Source organism: Brachyistius frenatus, unplaced genomic scaffold (genome assembly GCF_029030835.1).
Source record: "Brachyistius frenatus isolate BFR_SWC_R1_liver_20210118 unplaced genomic scaffold, ASM2903083v1 Contig_257, whole genome shotgun sequence".
Classification (NCBI taxonomy): Eukaryota; Metazoa; Chordata; class Actinopteri; family Embiotocidae; genus Brachyistius; species Brachyistius frenatus.
In genome coordinates this window covers 320,662-345,346 of record NW_027210856.1, presented here as the reverse complement: position 1 = coordinate 345,346, position 24,685 = coordinate 320,662, and the positions used below count along the sequence as shown (strand labels likewise).

At 42.2% G+C, this 24,685-nt stretch overlaps 1 protein-coding gene across 11 annotated transcripts in view; it reads right to left on the bottom strand.

The window, feature by feature from the left end:
• dtnbb (dystrobrevin, beta b) overlaps positions 1-24,613 on the bottom strand; it is a 32,935-nt gene extending 8,322 nt beyond the window's left edge. For 5 of the 11 annotated variants that reach the window (XR_011311966.1, XM_069721124.1, XM_069721118.1 and 2 more), the window contains exons 1-13: positions 24,387-24,611; positions 21,963-22,010; positions 20,628-20,695; positions 20,304-20,384; positions 19,979-20,192; positions 17,636-17,721; positions 17,165-17,319; positions 16,942-17,047; positions 15,743-15,909; positions 13,869-13,993; positions 6,944-7,018; positions 2,075-2,165; positions 174-262 (exon numbers count right to left, since the gene is read on the bottom strand). Coding sequence is in view for 10 of the 11 variants with exons in the window: in XM_069721124.1 (XP_069577225.1) it covers positions 174-262; positions 2,075-2,165; positions 6,944-7,018; positions 13,869-13,993; positions 15,743-15,909; positions 16,942-17,047; positions 17,165-17,319; positions 17,636-17,721; positions 19,979-20,192; positions 20,304-20,384; positions 20,628-20,694 (1,256 nt within the window). In the remaining variant the exon portion in view is untranslated. The other 6 variants (XM_069721127.1, XM_069721128.1, XM_069721126.1 and 3 more) reach the window with 5 other exon arrangements.
• Positions 24,614-24,685: the final 72 nt, after the last annotated feature.

Sequence of the window (24,685 nt, the reverse complement as noted above, 5' to 3'; positions counted from 1 at the left end):
GCTTTAACACATTTCCACGTAAAATCGTTATCTGAAAAGTGTGTATAGCCGTCAGGTTAATGTCGTGGAGTTGCTCCTATAGTTACTTTCCATCACTGCCAACCAGTAAGCCAACCAATCAGTAAAGAGTCCTCATTTCTTTCTCCACAAATAAAACTTAGGATTAAATGTACCTGTTTTTGTTCTCCAGCTCTGCAATCAGCTGCCGCTGTTGCTTGTTGGCATCGAAGTTGAAACCGAGATCTGTTGGGGGACACTGTTGCTGAAAAAAAACAAAAAAAAACGATCAGGCAAGGGGCATTACAATTTGGTGGGAGAGGAGAAGTCGAACACAAACGGCTACCTCCTGACCACAGCGAGCGGTAATGATGCCCTGATGGAGGGGACTACTCATTATGTTTCTGCATAAACGGGAAACCATTCTAGCTTATCTTCAGCCCTCCATACAGCAGCAAAGAAATGCAAAAAAATAAACCCAGTTTTAAGCCTCCCGATAGTTCAGTTGGCCCTTAATATTTGTTTCCTCCATCAGCTTCTAACAATGGGATCCTACATAAAGTGAATATTTCTTAAGACTTTTATGAAACTCAATTTTTGCATTTGTCATCAATAATGATCGATAATCACCTCGTTACAGTGCAGTTTTTTTTTTTCTGTTGGCACCATTTCTGTGCTCGTTTCAGATTCATAATTATTGCAAAAATGCATGAAATCCAGCTAAATTTCAGCTAATTGATGTCACCCCCACCATTTCCTCTTCACTGTATTAAGTTACTGCTAATGGAAACCCAACATTTCCCCCCGCTTCACATTACAAGAGCTCGACTGCTGAAACCTGTGTGTTGACTTTTATTGTGAAGCAACCGTGTAAACAAGGAAACTGTCCTCGTCAGCAGTGAATATTTAGTCTTTGCAAGAGACTAATGGACTAAGAAAGAATAGCCACAGTGAACTGCACCTGTCCAACTGTGTGCAGCATGAAACCTGATCACAGTTGTAATTATTCTTGACTGTCCTTTTAATCAAAAGACTGATTTTGTTTGGCTGTAGTTTGAAGAGATACACTAGCTGATGTATTTCTCATAAAAGTAGCTACTTACCAAATCAGCCACAACTGAAATCTAAAGTGTAAGAAATTCTAATCAACTTGCGTTATTCTGACTGCATCATATTTTGAAGAGCCTTATCAGACTAGTTAAAGTCTGGGGCGATCAAATTGGACAAATGGTTTGGGTGCATACCATACGGGCTAGAAGGCCCTCAGAAAGCAGAGTCGCCAATTCAACCCCCAGCCAGCTTGATTTTTTTGCTGCATGTCATTCCTCTATTCTCTCTGCTCACATTTCTCTGCTGTATGGCAGTATACAGCAATGGAGGCAAAAATGCCAAAAATGATCTTCTACAAACAAGTAGAAGTAGTGGAAAATAATTGCTCACTCAACTGCATTACATTTTAAGAATGAGTACTACACACTGAGTAGCTTCAGCCTTTAAAAAGGTCCCATATTTTACCCTTTTACTGTGTTTCATTTGCAGTCTTGATATTCATAAAAATATATTCTTGTAGTTTTAAGTACCGAAAGTCATCTCGGTATAATTTAAGGTCTTAGTTTTTGAGCTTCCCTCTGGAGCTCTACCAAGAACCGGCTGTTGTGTGTCTGGGCCTTTAAAGGTATATTGGTATCAATGACCCTCTTTTCTGATTGGCCGACTCCTTTCTGAGCGACACACATCTAAGCCAACCACAGGTAGCCAACTTCCTCAGAATGACTGGTTAGTGTTTTCTTCTACAGAAAAGTTTGGACAGCTTGGATGTGCTGAGTGCAGGCGTGACGCGAGTGTGAGTTTGTGACATCACAAACTTACAGTAGATCAAATTGCACAGTTGGTGAAATACAGACTGTGCTCTGGTGCTTTCACAGTATTTACAGCAGCCGTTTAACAGTCAAAAACAAGTCTAAGTTTTTACAATATGGGACCTTTAAGTTCTCAAACCACAAAGCAGCAGAAAACAATAAACTAACAATAACTTGTTTACTGAAGCCGGCCATGAGGCCTCGTGTGAAATACCCACCGTAGAGTTACCCGCCTCGGCTGCCAGGCGGGCAGCGTATCGAGCGATGAGGCGGTGCTCTTCATCTAGCCGACTGGGACTCTCCAAGACACTGTCCGCAGTCAGAGACAGAGAGATACATCACACACGGCCACACACACACACACACACACACACACACACACACACACACACACACACACACACACACACACACACACACACACACACACACACACACACACACACAGACTCTAATGTCCAAAGCTCTTATGTAAGTAAAGGGGAAAAAGTTTATACAGTTAAAAGTGATTATGTAAAATAAATTGCATGAAAATAAAAAATAAAAAACAATTATGGTGACCTTAATATATGACACTTGGCAGTGACTATCATTGATGGACAATCTGAGGTAATTGGTCATAACAATGAAGCGAGATGGATAAGCGAGAAAGCAGCACGCCAAATGCATTTGTGACCCTGCCAGCGGCCTGTTCTGGCAAATTTCATCACCGACTGGAAAATGTCAAGCAAGGCGCAGGACTTTAAATGATCATGGGCGTGTCATATGGCGCGGACAGATGACGGGACATATGCTGTCCTTTTTCTGCAGGCGGTCTGCGATGAGGAGTGAAGGAGAGCTGAAATGGTGTTCGGGAGCCGTCTAGCTCTTGATTGGAGACCGAGCGATGATTAAGACCATTAAACGAAATCTCTATTTCTCGAACCCGCTGCTTCAACCGCCAGAGCGCTCGCAGCCTTCCGCCAACCGGCCCTCAAAGACGCCGCGAACCCGCCTTTTATTCGACATTTGCGTTAAATTCTTATCTTTCCCAAAGCAGATCCATAATGTTTGCTGGGTTGACGAGATCATATGAGCCGTTTCTGCCCCTGCTTCGCTTCTTTTGAGTTGTTTTTTTTTCCCTTTACTTCACCGATGATATCGTAAAATACTCGGCGGATCACTCGATGCGTTTCCCGATAGCGTCACCCGACTCAAGAAAACTCGGCTTACAAAAACTGAAATCTCTCCACCAACACGTCAAAGCAAATGTCTTGTTAAATGGGGCGCTTTTAAAAAAAAAAAAAAAAAAAAAAAAAAATTTACAATCTTGTCTTCAGGCTAAAACACAGGCAGAGACTGAGGTGTCTTTAAAAAGCAACACATGCTGCTCGGCCAGAGCCTTCCAACTATCAGTCTCGAGGTTGCTCCTGTCTTTTGTTCATCGGAGAGTTTCTCGGCACCACCTGATGGTCTGAGCCAGGTTTTTAGACGCAGATGCATGAACTGCCTCTAAGCCCTCCTAAACTGGCATCTCTCCCAGATATTTATTTTTGTCGCGCGTGTGAAGTGGTTCTACTCGCGCCCAATTTCTCAGACACCGCTGTGTCTGTCATGTTTAGCTATTTCAGCTGCAACGTGGGAGGCTCTACCTTTTTTTTTTTTTTTTTTTAAACACTGCATTTCCCCCAAAATAAAGTCTGAAAGAGGTTTTTTTTGGTGACTAAATTGTGATTTATATTTGTATACTGCTCATAAATGTTGAATAGTGAGACTTGAAGTAAAGTTGTATGGTTTTTATTTTTTGCTATTTTTGCCTCCATAACAGGTTCTTTCAGACCAGTGGAAAGAAAACAAAAAATACAAAATTAGGTGTTTATTTTAGTAAAATTAGTCCATTCGCAAAAAGTTTTAAAATGTTATATCAATTAGACTATGAATGATACACGAACATACCACTCGATTAAAAACCTTTGAGATTTAGATGGGGAAACAAAAGGCAAAGTTTGCTGTATGCGAGTGCAACTAAACAGGAGATTTCTGGGTTATCTTGAGAGATGTTTTGTAAAATTAAAGATCTTTTCATTCATTCATATTCGGAAGGTTTTCATAAATGTGTTTGTTACAAATATAATTTCTGATTTATAGAGAGATATAAATTGATATTCAAAATCCTCCGTGTAAAAACTTTTGTAAACAAAATTAAACAAGAATTTTCAACCTTTATTTAATGTTCAGATTTCTGTTCTGGAAATGTATGCAAATGAGTGCATGCATAATTAGATCATAATAATTTGCATATCAAAACATAACATTTTAGAAGACATGAAATACAAAAAGTAATTGTTACTTTTTACTTTTACAATTACTTTTTATCATTTTTATATATATATATATATATATATATATAAAAATCAACTGGGGCAGTTCCATAGTGATATCTATTAGCTAAATCTTTTACTCTATTCACCTGTAATATCTTACCTTAAATCAAGTTTCAGTGCAATTAAAGAACTTTGTCTCCCACAACTGTACATCGGTGAATAATCCTATTAAATTATTGTCCTCCTTTGTTAGTTAAAACTGAGATATGGAGCCTATTTTGCTGTCTTGTTAGTTTACTCACTCGAAATACCAGACATGTCAATCTTAGGGAAGATAATTAATGATTCATATGATTACTTAATGAGAACTTCAATGTTTAAATCGACACTTTAAATGTTATCCGTGCAATTTGTCACTCGGTGAATAATTTTCGCCGCTCCTGACAGAAACACAAACTGCTGGCTCACCAATTGTGTTTTCACTCTGACTCAATTCGGTCAGTTGCCAGTGAAGTCTGGCACCTGATCAATGCTCAAAGACGGCGCTTTCTTTTTTCTTTACTCATTTCCTCTGCTGCTGTGGTTCTGCATGACTAACAGGTAATGAACTACGTGATGGTGGTTTGCTGGTGGTGAGCAGTTTGTCTCTGTGTGTGTGTGTGTGTGTGTGTGTGTGTGTGTGTGTGTGTGTGTGTGTGTGTGTGTGTGTGTGTGTGTGTGTGTGTGTGTGTGTGTGTGTGTGAGAGAGAGAGAGAAAGCAATGTGAAAGGGAGATGCCATGTCAGCAGAGCCGACAGTATCAGAAAACTGTGATGGAGGCTCACGTGCACACTTCTCCATTCAGTTTCTACTCAGACCTGACACCCGAGTGAAGCTCGGTTTCTTGTCTGATAAAAATAAATAAATAAATAAATCTGAAAGTGTCGACAAACAAGGACGGCTGCTGGTGACGCTGCTGCTTTACAGTTCGGGGCTCTTGAAGTGAGGCAGAGCCACGACGAGCTTTGCATTATTAAGCAGTGGCATCTTTGACTCATCGGCCCGTTCATGTGAAAGCGGGCAGGCCAGCGCCAGGTAATTAGAACCGCAAATTAATATTTACAATTCCTACTTTGGAGGCGTCACGCCGGCTTAACGTGCAATTTCCGCCCCTTAAAAACATCCGCTCTGTAGTCGTTTTGACCTCTGCGAGAGGCGACATCATCCTTCGCGTGTGACATCTTCCCAAAGCAGCTCTGACTCACGGAGCAAAATGTCAAGAAAAAGGTTATCGGGCTTCTTCATTACTGCCAGAGCGAAAACAAGCCTCGGGAGAGCGGCGCCTTCCCTCTCGTACACGCTGCGACAACGTGATCCCTTCCACCGACCTCCAACGGGGTCTGGAGGCGAAGCATCGTTTACGGCCGCCAGTGTCCCCTATCTTGTCGGCTCTGATCTCAATCCCGTCGAGCCCGCGGAGACAAGGCTGCACTGTACGAAAAGGTTCATCTCGGCGGGGAACGCAACCCGATATCGATTGGTAAGCTTTGCTTTCAGCAGGGCTAAATGATTACGTTCTTCAACATTTAAAATGTCAATTTCCATCGAATACCAGCCAACGTGGCCTCAGATTTGGAGGACTTTCATGATCAAAAATAAGACACTTCACGGCTCAGTCTTGTCGCACGTTGCCGGGCCTTTTTCTTTTTGCAGTGTACACGCTGCCCTTCAGCTGCCAGGGTCCTTGGTGTAGTACTGTACGATAGCCCGGCTCAGAGGAGCACGAGGGGAGAGAATCTTCTGCAGACTTCATTTAATGTCTCTCCAATTCAAATCCAGATACTTTGGTGAAGAATTCAAACACCTGTAGTTAAAGCAGGCTCGATATGCACACCTCTATTCTCTCTGCACACCGGACAGTTTATGCCTCTTTACTGCTAACGTGCAGTCCTGAGTCCCTGAACAGTCCCATCCTGCAGACACAAACTGATAGATAGATAGATAGATAGATAGATAGATAGATAGATAGATAGATAGATAGATAGATAGATAGATAGATAGATAGATAGATAGATAGATAGATAGCTTTATTAATCCCACGAGAGGAATTTTTTTCCGCAACAGCAGCATTATAGACACGGGTATAGAAATAAAAATAACAGAGCACAAAATATTAAATATCAAACTGCTGCAAAGATGCGATAGAGACACACGATCACGAAAGGAAAACTGCAAAGTGCAGATACATTACAGCTCCCCCAGAGTGCTCTCCATTATTGATTCCAAAACTGCAGTGCTTCATTACCACTGCGAGTAAATAATAATAGAGGTAGCCTTTAACTGAAAGGAGGGTGGGAGGGGGGGCTGAAATAAAAGGACAATTAGGGCTGCTTTCACGGGGGCTCCTTCGCCTGCTATCTGCTTACACGACACGGCTCCAGTTCTATCGTAATCTATTTGTCAAATCAGCCCCCCTGTAAGTGGGAGCGCTCGCATATTCCTCATGACAGCGTAACAAATTTGCCTCTAAATATACACTCGCAAGGGCTTAGATGCAAAAAAAAAAAAAAGAAAAGAAAAGAAAGTGTGTCAAGCGTTGAGGAACAAATAACATCTGTAGTAAGATTTGCTGCGCTGCGAGGGGGGGGGAGGGTCTGTCACCTATTCTGAGCACCAACTGATTAAAAGCACTTATTTTTAGTGTGTGTAACTTAAAGTGAAATTTTTTTTTGTCATCTTTATAGCTTCAAAACAGACATTGTGCCCGGGTGGCGGGGTACAGGGGTGGGGGTGGGGTTTGCTTACCTTTTGGTGGGAGTAGGTGCCCCGGAGGACATGAGCATTGTGTCGTTCATGTTGTTGGCCACCGGTTTCGGCTGACTAAAAGACAAGATTAGAGGTCTTTAATGCTACACTGCAGAGGCCCGTGGCGCTCGTCACCAGGGGAGTGAGGAGAGGGCATTTGCATTTTATTAATAATCATGAATCAGCGATCCTGCCTTTAATTTAATCCAACTGTACCAGAGAGGATAGGGAATGGGGAGGGGTTGGGAAGGAATCATTATAAACCACTGAGTGTGGTGCACAAAATAAGCAACACGTTGTACTCCAGTTAACTCAAAATTGGAGTGAAATAATTGACTTTTCCCGGGGAACAGCGATTTAGATGTTTTTAGGATATTAGCTTAAACCTAATTAACATGAGCGAGAGCGACGGCGGCAGACGAGGAATCTAATTAAATGGGAAGTCTGCGAAAAACTAGGAAAGGTGACATTGTGGGAGGTAATTTGGGAGAGTAAACAAAGCAATGGGGTCCATCTGGCGGGCACGAATCCGTGGCGAGACCACCCCCGCACCTCCCAAAGACCACGGGGTCTCATTAACAGATCAAAAATATCAGTCTGCAACGTCTCAGGTGATTTACACATCCCGTCACGGGAAACAAAACAGCAGCCGCTCGTGACAGCACTCGATTTCCACGTCTCTGTAGTTGCATCCCTTCAATCTGCCTCTCCGTAGTCGTCCGAGTCTATTGGAACCGTTTTATTTAAAGCTCTCGTTATCACATAAAAGGCAGAGCACTGGAGACCATTGTGTCCCGTAATGCTTATTTTGTCCGATCAGCATGTTTGTGGGCCAAAAATCAAACTATTTATATCCACATTGTACAGAATATTGTTATCATCACGAGCCATTGACAGCCCCCGTTTTTTGCTCTAGTGCCACAAAAGTGCCTCAAACAGCACACCTAGTTTTTTTTTTGTTTTGTTTATCATTCTGCTCCAAAAAGACCCAAAATAAAAACCAAAGAAAAATATTGCATTCGAATAATTTGCAGCGTTATTTGTTCACAAACTACAAAGTACATATTCCCTGCATTCATGTGCATGCGCAAAGAGGGTTACAGCATGTTCTTTTTTTTCCCTTTTTTTTTTTAAATAGACAAGTCGCAATTATTTATTGCTTCATACATTTACATTTCCCTCAAGACAGGAGCTAACAGAATCAAAAGAAAACCGCGCACGGTCCGACATGAGTAATTCATCAGTCCTAATTTTTGTTTTCGAAAGCCTTTTGCGCAAACACAGAGCTGCTACTTTTGTGCTTCATGCAATAATAGGAAAACAACAACAACAAAAAAAGCAAGTGTCACTACTCCAACCTGCACATGCTACCTTTAAGTCTCCTTCAACAGAATACTCAGCGTAAAAAAAATTTTTTTTTTTTTTTTTTTTAAATCTCCATGTGACAAAGCCGATTTAACCCTCACGGCATTACAAGGATCCGTCCTGAAAGGGAAGCAGCGGACGGGACACGAGACGCTGCACTTACCTCTGCGAGGCGAGAGAGCACTTGCCTGGCTGGCAAAATACATCCAACCTCTGCTGTTGCCAGATGCCTAATCTGCCCTCAACTGAGCAGGCGAGCATCTCAATGTACTACACTGCTGCTGTCTCCAAGGAAACTCGGCGGTCACGTGACTGTGTGACGACGTAGATTTTCTCTCTCTGCCTCGCTCTGTCTCACACATGCTCCTCTCTCTCTCTCTCTCTCTCTCTCTCTCTCTCTCTCTCTCTCAGCTCTGACTCTGTCTTTTCCACCTCTCTCTCCAACACACACTGGAAATTAGGGAAATGCCATTTGCTTAAAAATACATCAATTTCAACCTCTAGAAAAAAAACAAAAACAAACTTGTCATCCCGTCAGCAAAAAAGAGCGCGGAACAAACCGGCCTCGACACTCTCCACTATAATTGCATTTACGTATCTTAACTCTTCCCGTTACCTTCAGTGAGTTACATAAGTCAAAGCTCTTCACAGCTAGTCTTCTATAAATAATCATCAGCCCTTTTTTTTTTTTTTTTTGGAGTACACCAATGTAACAGTAGAGAGCAATAAAAAAAATAAAAAAAATAAAAACAGAGATTCTTCTTATGTAAAAGCCACTATTTGATTTCCCCTCTGAATATTTGGATTAACCCTAACAGGCGTCCTAACTCATTCACATCAGTGTCCGAGGCGCTGTGGTTCAGGGACTGAATAAATGCTGATTAAGGACACGCGGTCCAGACATCCAAGCCGCCGTCTCAGAGGTCAAACGGGAGTGATGAACTGACACAACATTTAGGCACCGAGAGATCAAAGTCTGCAATGCGCTAAGCCTCGTGTTACCTGCGTGCGTTGAATGACAATGCGCCACCCGGTTCCTTGGTGCTCTTGGCAGTTGGCAGGGAGTACAGGGGTGGGAGTGGGGATGATGGGGATGGGTGGGGGTTGGGGGTGGGGGAGGATTAAGTCTGGTGGCGCCCCGTGCGCGCACGTTCACCTTACCCCCGACAACGACAGATGCGCGGCTGCCTTCAATCGCCCCTCAGCTGTCTAAAAATAATATGCAAACATGAAGCACCCTCTCCTGCTGGCGACGGTGCGCCTGTTTCTCCCCCCGCGAGGCCGTCAGTACCTCGGCCACGAAAACCCAAAGGATCCCGCGCTCTGAAAAGTGAATGACGTGCCCGTTCTCTCCATTTTTAAATGACGCTGATGGAATTTTTTTGCATCAACCCAGAGAATTAAAAAAAAAAAAAGAAAAAAGAAGATGCGAAACAGATGAAAGCATTTTTTTTTTTTTTTAAATGTTAATGGATTTCTGGGGATTATATTGAGTGGGAAATTGCTAACTAAATATTAAATATGGCACTGAGAATGTGACACTACGATGCGCGTTCCGCATTAATGCAAAGTACGGTGAGATGCCTATTTTTTTTTTTTTTTATCTTTTAGTCTATTTCGGTGCTTAAAAAGTCTTCTGGCAGTAGCGGTGCTAAGTCTGAAGGTAAGAAGCCGTATCCTAGATTTAAAGTTTACGAGACAGACAGCGCATCCCCAAACCTAGAACTCATCTCCAAAAACACAAATCCAAAAAGAATCTCGCTGACAGGTTGAGTGGAGGGAAGGGAGAAAAAATAAATAATAAAAAAAAAAATCCACAGCTCAGCTCACTGTTAGTTTTCGCTTTTCACATGCCAGTAAATATTTCAAAACTGTATCGGATATAGCTGCACTTTGTCTTGAGGACGACGTGAGCGTTTGGACAACTGGGAGACTCATGTCCGTTTGATTTGGCCGTTTTGATCAAACCTGAGACGCCCTACCCTGATTCTGCCATTGTTACTCACTCACGGGCAGCTTCGTCACACACACACACACACACACACACACACACACACACACACACACACACACACACACACACACACACACACACACACACACACACACACACCTGAGAGACCACGGTTGAAGAATGCCTCCTGGTTTACAATGTGAAATAACAGCCTCTCCTTCAGCCATAGCATTCATCAGGATTGGCACGCTGCCGCGCTCATTTTAAAATTTAAACAGTGGATTTTCCTCTCACTCTTATTTCTCGGCAATAAAATGAAGTCAGCGTAGAATAAAACTGGGAGGCTTGGCAGTTTTCCTGCGACTAATTATCTGAGAGGATACGGTTCGAGGGAATACTTCTGCAGCCACGAGAGGAGAGGGAATGGTGCGCAAATAATTACTGCATTCACCCATCATTTCGTTGAAATTGACCATTAACAAATGGGAATTTTTCCATTAGTGCGAGTTCGTCTTCCTCACGCCTCGTGGCTACTAAGAGAGCAGTTGATTTACAATTAGTAGCATGTTGGATTTAATGGAAATACTGAACTTCTTGGCAATTTCACACGTCTCGGTGCCACGGCCGACAATATAACCGTTAATAAGAGTATAACTGCTAATTGTAACTCTAATTTTTTCGTATGGATTTTTAAACTACTGCAATATAACATATAAATTGGTTTGCTTAAGAGGTGCCGGTGGGCAGATTTTATTACTTTTGGATGGAGCTCGGTCTTTACGCTCAGCTGAGCAAAATCTTGTAGCTGCAGCTTCATATTTATTGAAGAGAAATGGGAGTATTATTGATTTATTCATTTCCACAAATTTATTTTGACAATTTGGTTTTCATATGGATTACTACGCAAATGAAATATAACATGCAAATGAGCTATACGAGTGCATGTAGATAAGATAGGCCAACAGCTTCCCTCTGTTTGAAGTCTTCATGCTAAACTAAGCCGTCTTGTAGCGTCATATTTAAAATGGAGAGACGTGAGAGTTTTATTGATCTATCCATCGCCACACATTTTACTTTGGTTTTTGTGTGGATTACACAAACGATATATAACATGCTAGTGAGCTATAGAGGTGTTATTAGACTGGCTTAGGGTAACTGCTTTCCCTTGTTTCAAGTATTTATGCTAAGCTAACCAGCTGCTAGAAATAGGACAGATGAGTAGTATCAGTCATCTCATGTAAATCAACAAAAATATAGTCCGGATATTTCCCCCTGCGTTTATGTTTTCCTACAATACGCCTGTGGATTCGCCAATAGAAGGTATTTGTCTGTCACTTTGAAAACAGGTACAGTTAAATGTGGAGGCGTTAAATCGGAACCAAAATTGAGAATGGCAGTCACTGATGAATACATATTTTTGAAGGGTTGTCAGATTTAAAAACATCTTTTCATTGCAGGGATGATGAGAGGCGCTACTTCATCGCCACACACACAAATAAAAACACAAAAGCTCCCGGAACCTAAAACAGCTCATTTGATTTTCTTTCTCCGCCATCACGAAACCAGGAGACTTTTGGTAAATGTCCTGCCTGCGTCAGAAAGAACAATGGAGACCAAAAGCCAAGCAAACAAGTAGCAGGGGACGGGGTCAACAGTCACATCCATTATCCTAAAAGTCAGTGAACAGGCACACACAGTGCCACCAACCTTGAAATGCCATCTGTGCGAGCATGAGAATGCACTTTGTCCATTAAAATCTTAAAAGGAGAACAAAACAACAAGAAGTTCCTGGAATTTCTAACCAAAAACGTCTATTCCAAGGACTTTCTTCTGCGCTTGCACCTTCAACATCTCCACAGCGTACTTGACACACGTCCAGTCACTGCACAGACTGCTGCTCTCCAAACTCAACTTTTGTATTAAGTTTATTTTGAATAATTTTACCTCGATTTAAGGGAATCTGTTGCGTGGACTTCTTGCTCGCCACTTTGCCTGAGCCGGTTTGTTACAAAACGAAAATGATTGGGACCCACTGGTTTAAATCTTGCAGTGAATTGTGATGTATAAGGGTATGTGAAATCCTACTTTGAAAAGTAGCTATTACCTATGGCCGTAAAATACTCGTCGCGGAGTAAGTGCGATATTTGTATCTAAAGTAGAAGGACGCACAAGTTCTTGTAAACTGTACTTCTACACAGTCTTCAAAACACTAATATTCCTTCAGTTAAAAAAAACACAAGAAATACAAAAAAAACTGCCTTTCAACTATAAACTCCGGAGCTATAAGAGCCCCAACAGAATCCATGACAGAACTCAATACTCCCAGGGCCTCCATCATCTGAAATAATCAATATAAAAAAAAAAAAAAAGACACGGATTACTGTTTGCTGGGGGCACAGGAGAGACATAATCCAAAATAGTTCTGGACACAAATTTCATTTTTATCAGTATTAATCTACTTGTGTGATGTAATTTCATGCTACACAGCCTATACTGCGCGGCTTAATCTAATCGCCTCATCTCTCAGTTGGAGGGAAACATCCGGGGTCGGGAGCCGATTCTCCACGTCGTGAGGACTTGTAAATTTATGCAAATGTCAACTTCATGTGAAATGCATAAGTTTGGGCAGAATGCAGAAAAATCCTCTCGCCGGTGGGCAGAACCTGGATGAGAGGAACTGATTCACGGGGTAAAAAAAAAAACACAAAATCATTGCATTTACGTTGTGTCTGTTTTCATGGCGTTCACCGGGGCGATTTTCTCACCCCGTGGGGCGGCTCGCTATCAATTATTCACTCGCGCTCGCCAGCAGCAAAAAAAGCACAGAGAAGGCAGCTTTAGAGTTACGATCCTGACTGGAATGCGAAGCTGGATTTTTGTCGTGAAATGCGCCGTGGGGAAATGTTTCATATCAGGAGGTCGAGAGGTTTCCTGTGATCCCCACTAATGCCAGAAAAGCAAGCACAATCGTGAATCACTTTTCTTTTTTTCTTTTTATATCTGCAACATTATTCCATATTTGTCTCGTCGGAGGCCAAAGAAAAAGCAACAGAGCGACAATGAAGAGGAAAAATATGGAGTGACCTCAGCGATGTGGGCTGTTGTGGATGTTCCGTATCTCGCCGGTGGAATTGATTACGGAAATCAAACTATTTCTCAACTGAAATGTAAATGAGTGTGCGGGATCCGAGACAGCAGCATAATATAATGCATTTCCTATAATGACTTCCAGGAGCCTCAAAGCTGTGGAATGGGAGATTTATACCGCTGTCCCCCCCCCCCCGTTTCATTGCCAGCAGACTGATGAGGATGACTGCGCTTTAACGGCAGGAGCCGCCGAAGCCGTGTAGTATATCAGCATTTCCATGTTGGCAAATAATCGGGGGGAGGGGGGAGGGGCTGGGTGTTGACAGCTCGGCGAGATGGCACGCTATCAGTCATGTGGCGGCGGCGGAATGGAAAGATGGAGGCGGTTACATGACGGGGAACAGACTGTAGATCACGAGCACACTGGGCCTTGGTGTGCTCTTAATCAACATATCAGTGGGGCTCGCCTCAGCGGTCGCACAGGAAAGTCGCAACGAACGCGCCGAGGACGGCACTTACACGTTGTGGGTGAGCTCCGGCGGTCGCTCGGCCTGCTCGGGGAACACGGGATGCGGCGGCTCTCCGATGGGGACGCAGCCGAGGGATTTACTGATCGCGTGGCTCAGCTTTTTGGCCGGAGACTTCTGCAAAGGTGGGCGGGACAAAACAGAGCATCCCGTCACCTTGTTGCACTGACCGCTTCGTGTCGGGAGGAGCAGGAACAGTTTTAAGCGGCGGCTGCTGCTTCATAGGGCATTTGCACAACTGGGTCAACAGTTTGTTTACTGTTTTGAAACAGTGGATCAGCGGTAGTTTCCTGCCGACTCAGCGACGACGTCCATCTGCTACTTCACGAGCAGTTTTAGACGGCCAAACTGTCCGACGGGCCATAAACTGCAAAACAATGTGGCGATTACGCAGCGGTCACGTTTACAATCAGCCAACTACCGATGGTTGCATGACTACAGAGGTAGTCGCATGAGGGGAGGAGTGTTGAAAACTAATGTGCGTTGACAACGTAACAATAACATGTCCATTAAATTTGGTTTGAACCGCCTTGAACGAGGGACTTGGTTGATTTAAGGCCTTTTTCAGGAACTTCCAAATTATCGAGTGCTATTTAAAAGTCAGAAAGTCACAAGATACTTTGACTTTACTCTAGTGATACAGCCCTGATATGACATGAATGTGGCATCACCATACAAACCTCTATCTCTATGGCTAGTTTCAGATGAGTGACACTGTAACTGTAGGTATGGTTTTAATTTGAAGTCACTTATTATAGCAACTTCAGTACACTCACATCTAAGCATTAGCACGTTGCTCTTGGCAATGTTTTAGTTATTGTAGAAACAGAAGTCAGACTGATCAATTGATGTGTAGGATTATGTGTATTTTCTATACAAACAAAAACAACTGTAGACACAGGTGAAGCATTTAATATAAAACAACAGCACAGGAATAAATCTTCTCCTCATGAGAATTATAATGGCCAGTTGTTGTTCAGTCTGATTAAGAGAGGTTGTGATTTATTTCATGTGTGCTGCTGTTGATTATACTGAATGGTGTGCCGAATATTTTAGGAACACCTCATAGTACATCCCAGTGCAGTTCAACAGCACCACAAATTACAGTCTCCAAAATAAATCAACACCTCTCAGTCAGACTGAATAACTGAACGGTATAATCCTCATGAGAAGAAAAGAGTTATTTCTGTGCTGTTGTTTTATATTTAATGGTTCACCCGTCAGTGGATTTAACGTTTTGGTTGATTGGTGTACGTTGCATTTGGAGGCAGATAGGGAGGAATGCCAAATTCTGAAACCAAAGATTACAGGAAGTTTTCAGAAGAGGAAACCGAAGGCGACGCGGCACATAATGTCACAGACGTGTTTTCATACAAATTTATCACAAAAGTAGGACAAGATCCAGGACAGATTGATCCACCTCACCTACTGTATGTGCTAAATGTTTTTCACATCGGAGACAGTGTTTTGTGTTCGATCCGCTCGGGCATGTCATTCCCGTCCTGCAGCTACACGAGCAGTCGGTCTTGTCTGCGCCAGGTTGGGAAATGGATTTGGGATCCAGCGGCTGTGACTTCCCCTTGTTTCAATTTATAACATAATGATTTGAGCTTTGGGGGAATGCAGCGACACGGCAAATTCCAATCAATACCATTTCATTTGACAAAATGAGTAAAACACCATAAAAATCCCTCTTGGACTGCGTTGAAAGGACGGCAGGAAATGTAGGGAGACGCTCGCGGTGTTGTAAAATCCCTCCGCACACACACACACACACACGCGGGGCGGGATATTGACTTTGGAAGTGTTGAGAAAAAGGGGAAGAACATAACGTAAAACTGAGCGAGATCAGAGCTCGTTCCTTACCCAAGACGAGTGCTCCTTCATCTGGTGCTGGTTGCTATGGGGACCATTGGCATGGCCACGCCAGAAGCAGCTCTGGCAGAGCTGGTAGCCATGGCACTGTTGGCACCGGTACCGGAAACCCATCATGCTCTCACTCCGGCAATAAGAACATTCCACCGGATGGAAGACTGAGTGGTGAAACACAACAACAGAGAGGATTTTCTGTCAGAGCAGAGAGCAGCGACGTCTCCACACTCACAGTTACTGATAAAAAAAACAAAAATTCAAAAAACCACTGTTCTAAATATTGAGATTCTTGGATGTTACATTTATCAATTTTATGTTATTTCATACTTGGACTCTCTTTTATTTTACAATTAATTATTGTAGCTTTTACTCAACCACATTTATTTGGCACATATAATTGCTGCTTTACAGATAACGCACCATAAAAAGTGATATGAAATTATGAAACGAAACAGACTGTTAAAGATTAAAGTAGTCGTTCCCAAACTTTTTGGCATATTTTTTAAAGCAGTGTCCGAGTTCAAAGTAGTCCCTTCAAAGAAGTAGACGTTTCATTTTCCGACTTCAGAGATGGATTCATTAAAATAACTGTTCTGTGGACTAAAGATGTAAAAATATCAATAATTTTAGCAAAAAAGCAACAATTAGTAAAAAAAAAAAAAAAAAAAAAGTCCAAACATAAATACACAGGTTGCAGGTTGTTGTTTTTTTTTTTTCCTTCCTTGTCAATCATCTCAGGGTCCTGCAAAAATGGAGCCGCTAAACTAAACTGTATTTTAAATAGATAACATTAGCTCCGCTCCTACCAGCCACAATACTAAAATGCGACCTACAGGCGGATCCGTCCATATTAACAGAGTAAACTATAATAAAAGGGATGTTTTAGTGCAGAGCCAGTACTTTTACATTTCCTACTTTTTTTTTCACACTGCAGGATCTCTACTGGTAATGGAATATATTTTGACATTGTTGTATTGGTACCTACTGGTTATGTTGCTCTCCTGCCCGCCACAACCACCTCACCTGCTCCCAGTTACCTTAATCAGACCCAGCTGCACTCACTCTATTAAACTCAGTCTCTCCCAGTTGCTGGATTGTAAAAGTCAAACCTTAATTACCCCCCCCACACACACACACACACACACACACACACACACACACCCTAAATTAACCCTAAAAAGGCATAAACTTACCGTTTTCAACATTAGCAAGTCGGTGCATGAGTGGCATCCATACAAGACATTGAGGGGGAGGATCTGCCATCAACACATCCAAAAAGGTGTTCAGCATGATCTTCTTCTGGATACAAACACATGTATTCGATAAGAATTTATAAACAAACAAACAAAACAAAAACAACAACTTATTAAAACCTGAAAGGTAAAAAGAAGGTGGTTCACGGTATCTCCCTCCTACCTGCTGAGGGAAGCACGTCCGCACCGAGTGCTCCGTGTAGCCGAACGAGGGGCCCTCGAACACGGCTGTGGGGAGTTTCAGCACCTCCCGAAGAAACTGGTCGAACTTGGCGAACACCATGACACCACCCGAGTCGGAGATCTGTGAGAAAATATCTGCGAGACAGAACATGGCAGGCTTTAGAAATGCGGGAGCAAACTGGCTTTTGGCATTTATGTGAAAGGAAACTATTGATTCTCAAGCGCACGTGCTCTGCAGAGTTAATATATTTTACATTTCAAGTAATTGAGCATTACATGTTCCAACAGTGCCCCCGTGTGTCTAATGTGTGCAACTACACGATGCTGTTCCCATACTGGACTGTAAACAACAGGACATATACAGATAACAAGGACATTAACTTTTGGAAAAGGCATTTGTATCTAGATTATCTGGCATTTTTCATGTAAAGGTGGTAAAAATGTATCTTACAACGCAATTTGTCCACAATTTTCCCACCGCACATTGTTGCCAGCATGGCTTTCATCGAGAAAACGGTCAGCTTCCCATGGCTTTCACTGCAAGTGGAGAGAGAGGAGAGGTTTCATCAGTACAGTAAAGTGACACATTGAAATAAAGAGAACAATCTTAGAAATTAAAAGCTGATATCATGGTGAATAAAATATCCATTTCTTTAAGGGTTTTGTTGCTACTTTTTCTGGTATGATCACAGCTTTTGGATGAATGTTAGCAAACTTTTACCTTATTACATTCTACTGCAATCCTATAAATATTATACATCTATGAACCTTAAAATAAAAAATGGAATTGCAAAAGTATTTCTTTTCCTATTTTGTGGGATCTTTATTTAGCCCGTGAATTCTGCTGAGATTAATCAACTAAAAAAAACCTAAAAGATGTCAATCTGGACCACAATAAAAACAAGATTCTGCCGTTTTCAGGGGTAAAAATTTAAATTGAAACACATTAATGTTACATAAAATGTAAATATCATGAACTAAACCTTTAAATCACTGATGAATGTAGATACAGAAGTCATTATCAAGTTGCTATTCTTCTTAAAAATCTTTTTAAATTGCCTACAGAGACCAGCAGCTTCATTTCAGATTCATTTAGCTCTTGCTTCCGAGCAGCGGTACCAGAGTGCATGAAAGCTCTCCTGCCTAATTCAGTTTGGACCTCAGGGACAGACAGCCAAACCGCTTCCTGTGATCGCAGTCAGTCATTTCCACAAAGTTTCCCGGAGATACGGCAGCATGAATAATGACGGAGCGTGACCTGAATGGCCTTTACAGATAAAAGTAAACCGATTGAGTGGGTCCATGAATGGAGAGGACGAGCGGCCAATCAATTTGAGCACACCAGGTACAATAATGAGAGAGAGAGAGAGAGAGCTTTACGGTCAATAATAAACCTTTCTGCTCCTGGATGCACAGCGTCTGAGCCCTTGAACACTGAACAGACATTAGGAGGATGGCTGGACAGGAATACATCACCACAGTTACTTCAGCTGATAGGGAATTTTTTGTTTTTTTTTGTTCTCATCTTTCAATCTGTACTTGTTCTTACATAAATCAGCTTATCGCCAAGATTTCTGAGGCCTAAAACCTTTTTTTGGACAGACTGTTTGCACAATTACACTCTGCACTCACACATGGATATTATACTTGTTTTTATTCCAGTATTTTTAGATGGAGTATTTTGTTATGGACGCAGTATTTTTTTTTTCTTTTTCGGATGCAGTATTTTATTCCTGTTACCGTGGAGATGGTTTTTAGTTGGGGGGGGGGGGGGAACACAATGCTACCACTTACTTGCCTGCAGTTATAAACAATTTCTTAAAGTTGCCTGGAAAAATTTGGTCCAATTTGGTGTTAAGTATAAAGAAAACTGTTCTGTAGCATTTATTTTATTCAGACATGAATGTGAAGATTTCTAACCAATGGTCCAAAACCAAAAGATAAGCCAAAGGACAAGTAGCAAATCCCCATGTGGGAAAAATAAGGATATTTTTTGGACATTTTTGCCAAATAAATAGCTTCACAGTTTATTATCTAGTTGAGTGAATTCCCTTGAGTTTGTTCAATAAATAAAACCCAGCACATAAAATATGAAAAATCCAAGTATCCTAATAATGATCCCATTTTCGAGAGTCTTATTGGTGTTGAGGAGTGGATTTTGATTCATGACCTCAATACCTCTAAAATCCAGATTTTTGGCTCCGACAGAAGTTAATCATATACGTTCTTTTTTTCCAGCGCTGAGTTCCTGATACTGAGCCAATCTGTATTTCTGTGCTAAAACTGCATGCTGGATCTAATAGAGAAAGGTGATGACTGTCTGTCGCTTGACATGGATGATAATCTGTTTATAGTAAACAAGGTATTCATTTGATCCCAGCAGCCGTCTAAGTGTCATCATTAGCATCACTTTATTTTGGTAGTCTGTGGAAATGACTCGGCAGCTACATGGAGTTCAGCCCTCATCGTCACACGTGCGCTTTTCCTACATGTGACATGACTTCTTCTACTTTAGGCAGGAAATTCCTTCACTTCTAGTAATCAACAGATGAGAAAAGAATTTGACATCCTGCACTCGAATCAGATGCACAGATTTAAAAAAAAAAAAAAAAAAAAAGTGATGCTGCATGTGCAAATGTTAAAATGATGCACTTGTTTCTACAAAACCATACAGAACTGCACAGCCCAGAACTTTATGTTACGTTTATTATAACACTTTCTAATGGTCATTTTTGCTTTACGGTTTCAGTGTCTTTATAATTCCCTGGCTTTGTGCCGGTCACCTGTCCCTTACCTGTCGTATGTGGCCACCATGAAGTTGAGCAGCAGCCCGATGGACTGCTCCACATTGATCTGGTGGGTGGTCGGCAGTCGCTTGTTGAGCTGGTAGTAGATGGAGGACAGAATAGTCTCCAGCCGCGACACATTGATCTCCGCGTTGTGATCCAATGTGTTGAGCCCGTTGTCACGAAAGGCTTCGATCATGTTCCAGACATCCACCAGATGAACTGCAAACAGACAGAGTGTAATCAATTAAGTCTGCGTGCCTGTTGGAAAATAAATGTCTGTGTTGGTTACACAGTGTCGTAGCGCTCTGGAAAGAGGAAGAAATCTCTTACGGTTGCATCTCTTCTGCACAAACCGGAGTTTGCAGGCAGTCCTGTAAGTCGACAACCTGATAACGTCAAAGTTTTGAGCTCCTGGAAAAAACAAAACCAGAAAAAAGTTACACACACAAAAAAAAAAAAAAAAAAAAAATCATCCACAGTCATCGTATCCAGTTTAATGAAATAAAATTAAACCATTTGCACACTGTCTTTGTGTGGGAGGAACGATACGTGCGAGAGACCACGCATCTCCTGTGCAACTTCGAGCCAGTCGGAGAATTACACGAGCTGACTGTGAATAGCGAAAAGAGATTTCTCTCAGTCGACTCTACTCACTCATCTCCATGAAGAGCTGTCTCTTCTCCACCATGGCCTTGCCTCGTTTACTGCCTTCCTCGATCATCCTGTGGCACACCAAACACCAGAACATGCAGCGTTTACTGTTCAGACAGCAGCATGAATGTCACGAATGCAACACCGAGCTCCTTTTTCATTGTCCAAAGTTAACCAGATGTGATGCAAGTAAGGAAGGACGGAAACTCATCACATATTGAACAAGAAACTGACAAAAAAAATATAGACGGAGACACGTGTGATTTTTACAGCTAAAACAAAACAGAAAATGACTCTTTACAGCCTCCTGAATAAAATACAGAGGGTTATTTTAATAATGGACGACACGCTGTATATAATAAATAAACAGATGAAGTTGTGATTACTGGTGAACCGAAAGGATACAGGAAGTTCTTTCATCTTTATAATTTATTCTTTACACATCAAGGAGGACTGTGTTAATCATCACATTAACTATTTCCTGGACAAATATGTGACAATTACATTTGAAATTGTATTGATTTTAAAGCCTATATAGTTTAAAAATGAGACTGAACTGAAAACAAAAAAAAGCAGTTATATTCTCAAATTGCAAAGTGTCATGTAAGAACCGTAACTTATATCCAAAGCTAAATACTATAATTCACGTCCTGCATATAAATAATAAAGCAAAAAAAAAAAAAAAAAGCTTTTCTCCGGGGGTCTGCATGCGGAACTACGAAGCTAGCCGTCGCTTAGCTTAGCATAAAGACTGGAAACGAGAGAAACAGCTGCTCTGTGACCTCTAAAGCTTCGCGTTATTATTTCTATTTTTATTTCATCTGCGCAGATGATACAATGTAAAATATGACCAGTCGAAGGTGTGCTGGGATCGTTTCTGCGCGATAACTTCCCGATTGAACTTCGGCGTTGTGTGTGGTTTTTTTTTTCCATTGACGGTGCCTGTCGCCGCTTCCACTCGTGAAAGAAGAAAACACGGGGTTTCATTACTTCCTTTACTTTATCTTTCTACTATTCTCGTGTCATCCGAGCTTTTTTTTTTTTTTATTATTATTATTATTTTTTTATTTTTTTAACGTGTCACAAGTCATTTCTTCAGACCAAGTGTCATTTCCCCCCCCCCTCTCTCTCCAATAAAGGATATTTTATTTTTGAAACAGTTACCTGCACTTCCCTTTTTGAACTGGTGCTTTTTATCCAATAAAAAAAAAAAAAAAAAAAGACCTTTTCGGAGCAGAAATCAACACATCGATGCGTCCCGTCCGTGTTCAGTGGGTATATTACATTACGTGGCGTATTTGGCTCAGTGTTGTACAATTTCCAAAGAAATCTCCTCACCTGCCGCCGACTGAACGTCAAACCGAGTGAAGCCCTTGAACGTCGACCCTGTGAAGTAAAAAAAAAAAAATAAATAAAAGAAAATAAAAGAATGAACGAGGCTCTCTTTCGACTTGATGTCACCCTCCCTACGAGAGATGAGCTGTTCCCCGCCGACAAAAATGTAGTTGACTTTTTAAATAAAGTAATTAACACCTCCTCTCTCTCTCTCTCTGCCTCCTTCAAGGACTTCCTTAACTCTTAATTTGTGCTTTTGTCCCCCCCCCCCCCCCCCCACTTTGTCTCCGTCCCTCTCGGTCTCTCCTCCTGCAGAGATATCGGTGAGCAGGCTGAGGAGCACTCCAGCGCCCGTGGTCGGTGCAAATGCTAATTCTCCGTGACATCCGCGCTCAGCAGCGACTGCGTCCCGTGGGGGCTAATGACACCGACTGAGCTGCAAAGGAACCACTTAATGATGACGGACGCAGAGCACATTATAAAGGCCGGCCAATGACAGATGAGCGCCCCTCGGAGAGCCCCAGTCGGACCGATCCAGAGTTGCCCCCCCCCCCCTCCCCCTCCACACACACACACACACACACACACACACACACACAAAAGGTTTTGGATCACATGCATGTTCATCAGCGGAGCGTGACCGATGGAGCCGAGGTCCTGCAGGCATTGGGAGGGTTTTCTCGGTTTCTTTCGCTCTTATTTTCCACCAAGCTCACGCCGATCTATAGTGTTATGACGGGGACACTCTCCAGCCACAAACTCGCAGCCCTCGACTTGCGTCGAGTGCTTCTTATTGCTCATAACCGTCTTTAAATGGGTCCTTCCACGAGTTACTGATTTTTTTTTCTCTCTCTCTCCAATAATTGGACATTATTGCGCCACAAATAATCAATAAAACAATCTGCAATCATTATTTCTGACAGCCCAAGGTGACATGACAATCCCAGACCCCCTAAATATTGAAGAAAAACCAAAGAGGAAAGCAGAAAATCGTTCACTTTTGAGACGCTTATTCCAGACAACGTTTATCATGTTTGCTTGAAAACTGATTGAAATGACAAATTTTTCAAAATAGTTGCCAGTTATCTTCTTTTTTTTTTTTGCTCTCTGATTTGTCTTTTTTCTTCTTCTGAGCAACTGATTGATTCATCCTCAGCTCTGATTTCACAAATGACAGATGCAGCTGCATTTTTCAGACAGCAGTGAACCACTTTGTGCTAAAAATCAAACAGCAAGTTTAATGCTTTCAGATTAAATCATGACGTTAAGCTGTCAAAATTGAAGGTGCACAGGACAATAATGGCACCTGGAGGAGACACTTTGGATCAACTCAGCCGAGCTGTATAATAAATGACGTCCTCAAAACGGAACACGACCAAAAACTGCATTTGGGCAGTTTTTAGGATGATAAGTCAGAGAGCTTTTGCTTTGCAGTGGGAGACCCATCGGGCACATGTCAGCAAAATAACACAATGGTTCATTGTAAATATTCAGCCGATGAAATAACTGCTGGAATACATGAAGCAGGGTTGTTTTTTTGGGTTTTTTTTTTTGTATGTGTTGGCAGTCAGTACACGGGAGCAAAGGACAGCTTAATGGATAAGTTGTTGATTTTATGTAAGATAAGAGAACAAGTTTTTAATAATTCATGACAAAATGAATTCTCAGCGCAGAGCACAATCTGTGAGATCGCTGTGATAAAACTCTGGATCAGTGGTTTTTATTTTATTTTTTATTTTTATTTTTTTAGCGAATCGTGTTTACTCATTTGCACATAAACAATCAGAGGCTCGTAATAAATTTGGATGTCAGACCGTTTTCTGGTGAAGTCAGACTCACCACAGGCCTGTAAAGGTGCATTTTACTGTAACCGCACCTTCAGCTTCGAGGTAATGACAACATCCTTTGACGCGAGTCAACATAAGGACTCGGTTACTGCAGTATCTCCCCGCCGCTGATATCATTCACTTCTCCGTGTCCACAAGCCTTAATTCTCGCACTGAGCAGCACCGCAATACTTCAAATCCACTTGTGAAGCAACGGCAGAGCACAAAAAAACGCAGCCATATTGCTGATTTAACTGCCTATTTACCTTATTTCCGCAATGGGAATCGTGCGTCGTGATGGCCATACATATATATATATATATATATATATATAATTTTTTTTTTTTTTTTTTTTTTGGTTAACAAACAATGGCAATCCTGCATCTTTTTCAAATCTCACTGGTGAGTCGACAGCCGAGTGCAGCAGGGAACTGGCCTCTACTGGAGGAAAATCACGCAGGTTGCGTTTAGAGCATCATCATCATCATCATCATCATCATCGGCGGCAGCAGCAGCAGCAGCAGCATCGGATTGGGAGGATAAGTGATCCAGGGTGAATAAAAGGGGATATTTCCTCCGTGATTCACAGCCGCACTCTCACCTTTGATAAATCCACGCGCGCTTCCGCCGACGTTACAGCTGCCCAGGCGTTGAGAAACAGCTCGCACCATCCATCATCGTATTTCAAGCGCCTCTCGCGTCTCATTCGACTTCAATCTCGGCAACTGCGGTTGTGTAGCCGCACACAGAAACGTACGAGCGCCCCGCTCCGCTCGGCATCATCACCGACCCAGCGGCAGAGGACGGCAGAGCGCAAGCAGGCACAGAGATGCCATGCGCGACCACCTACTACACTTTACGCCTGTGCGCACGCACGCTGGTTAAAGGCGCACTACTACT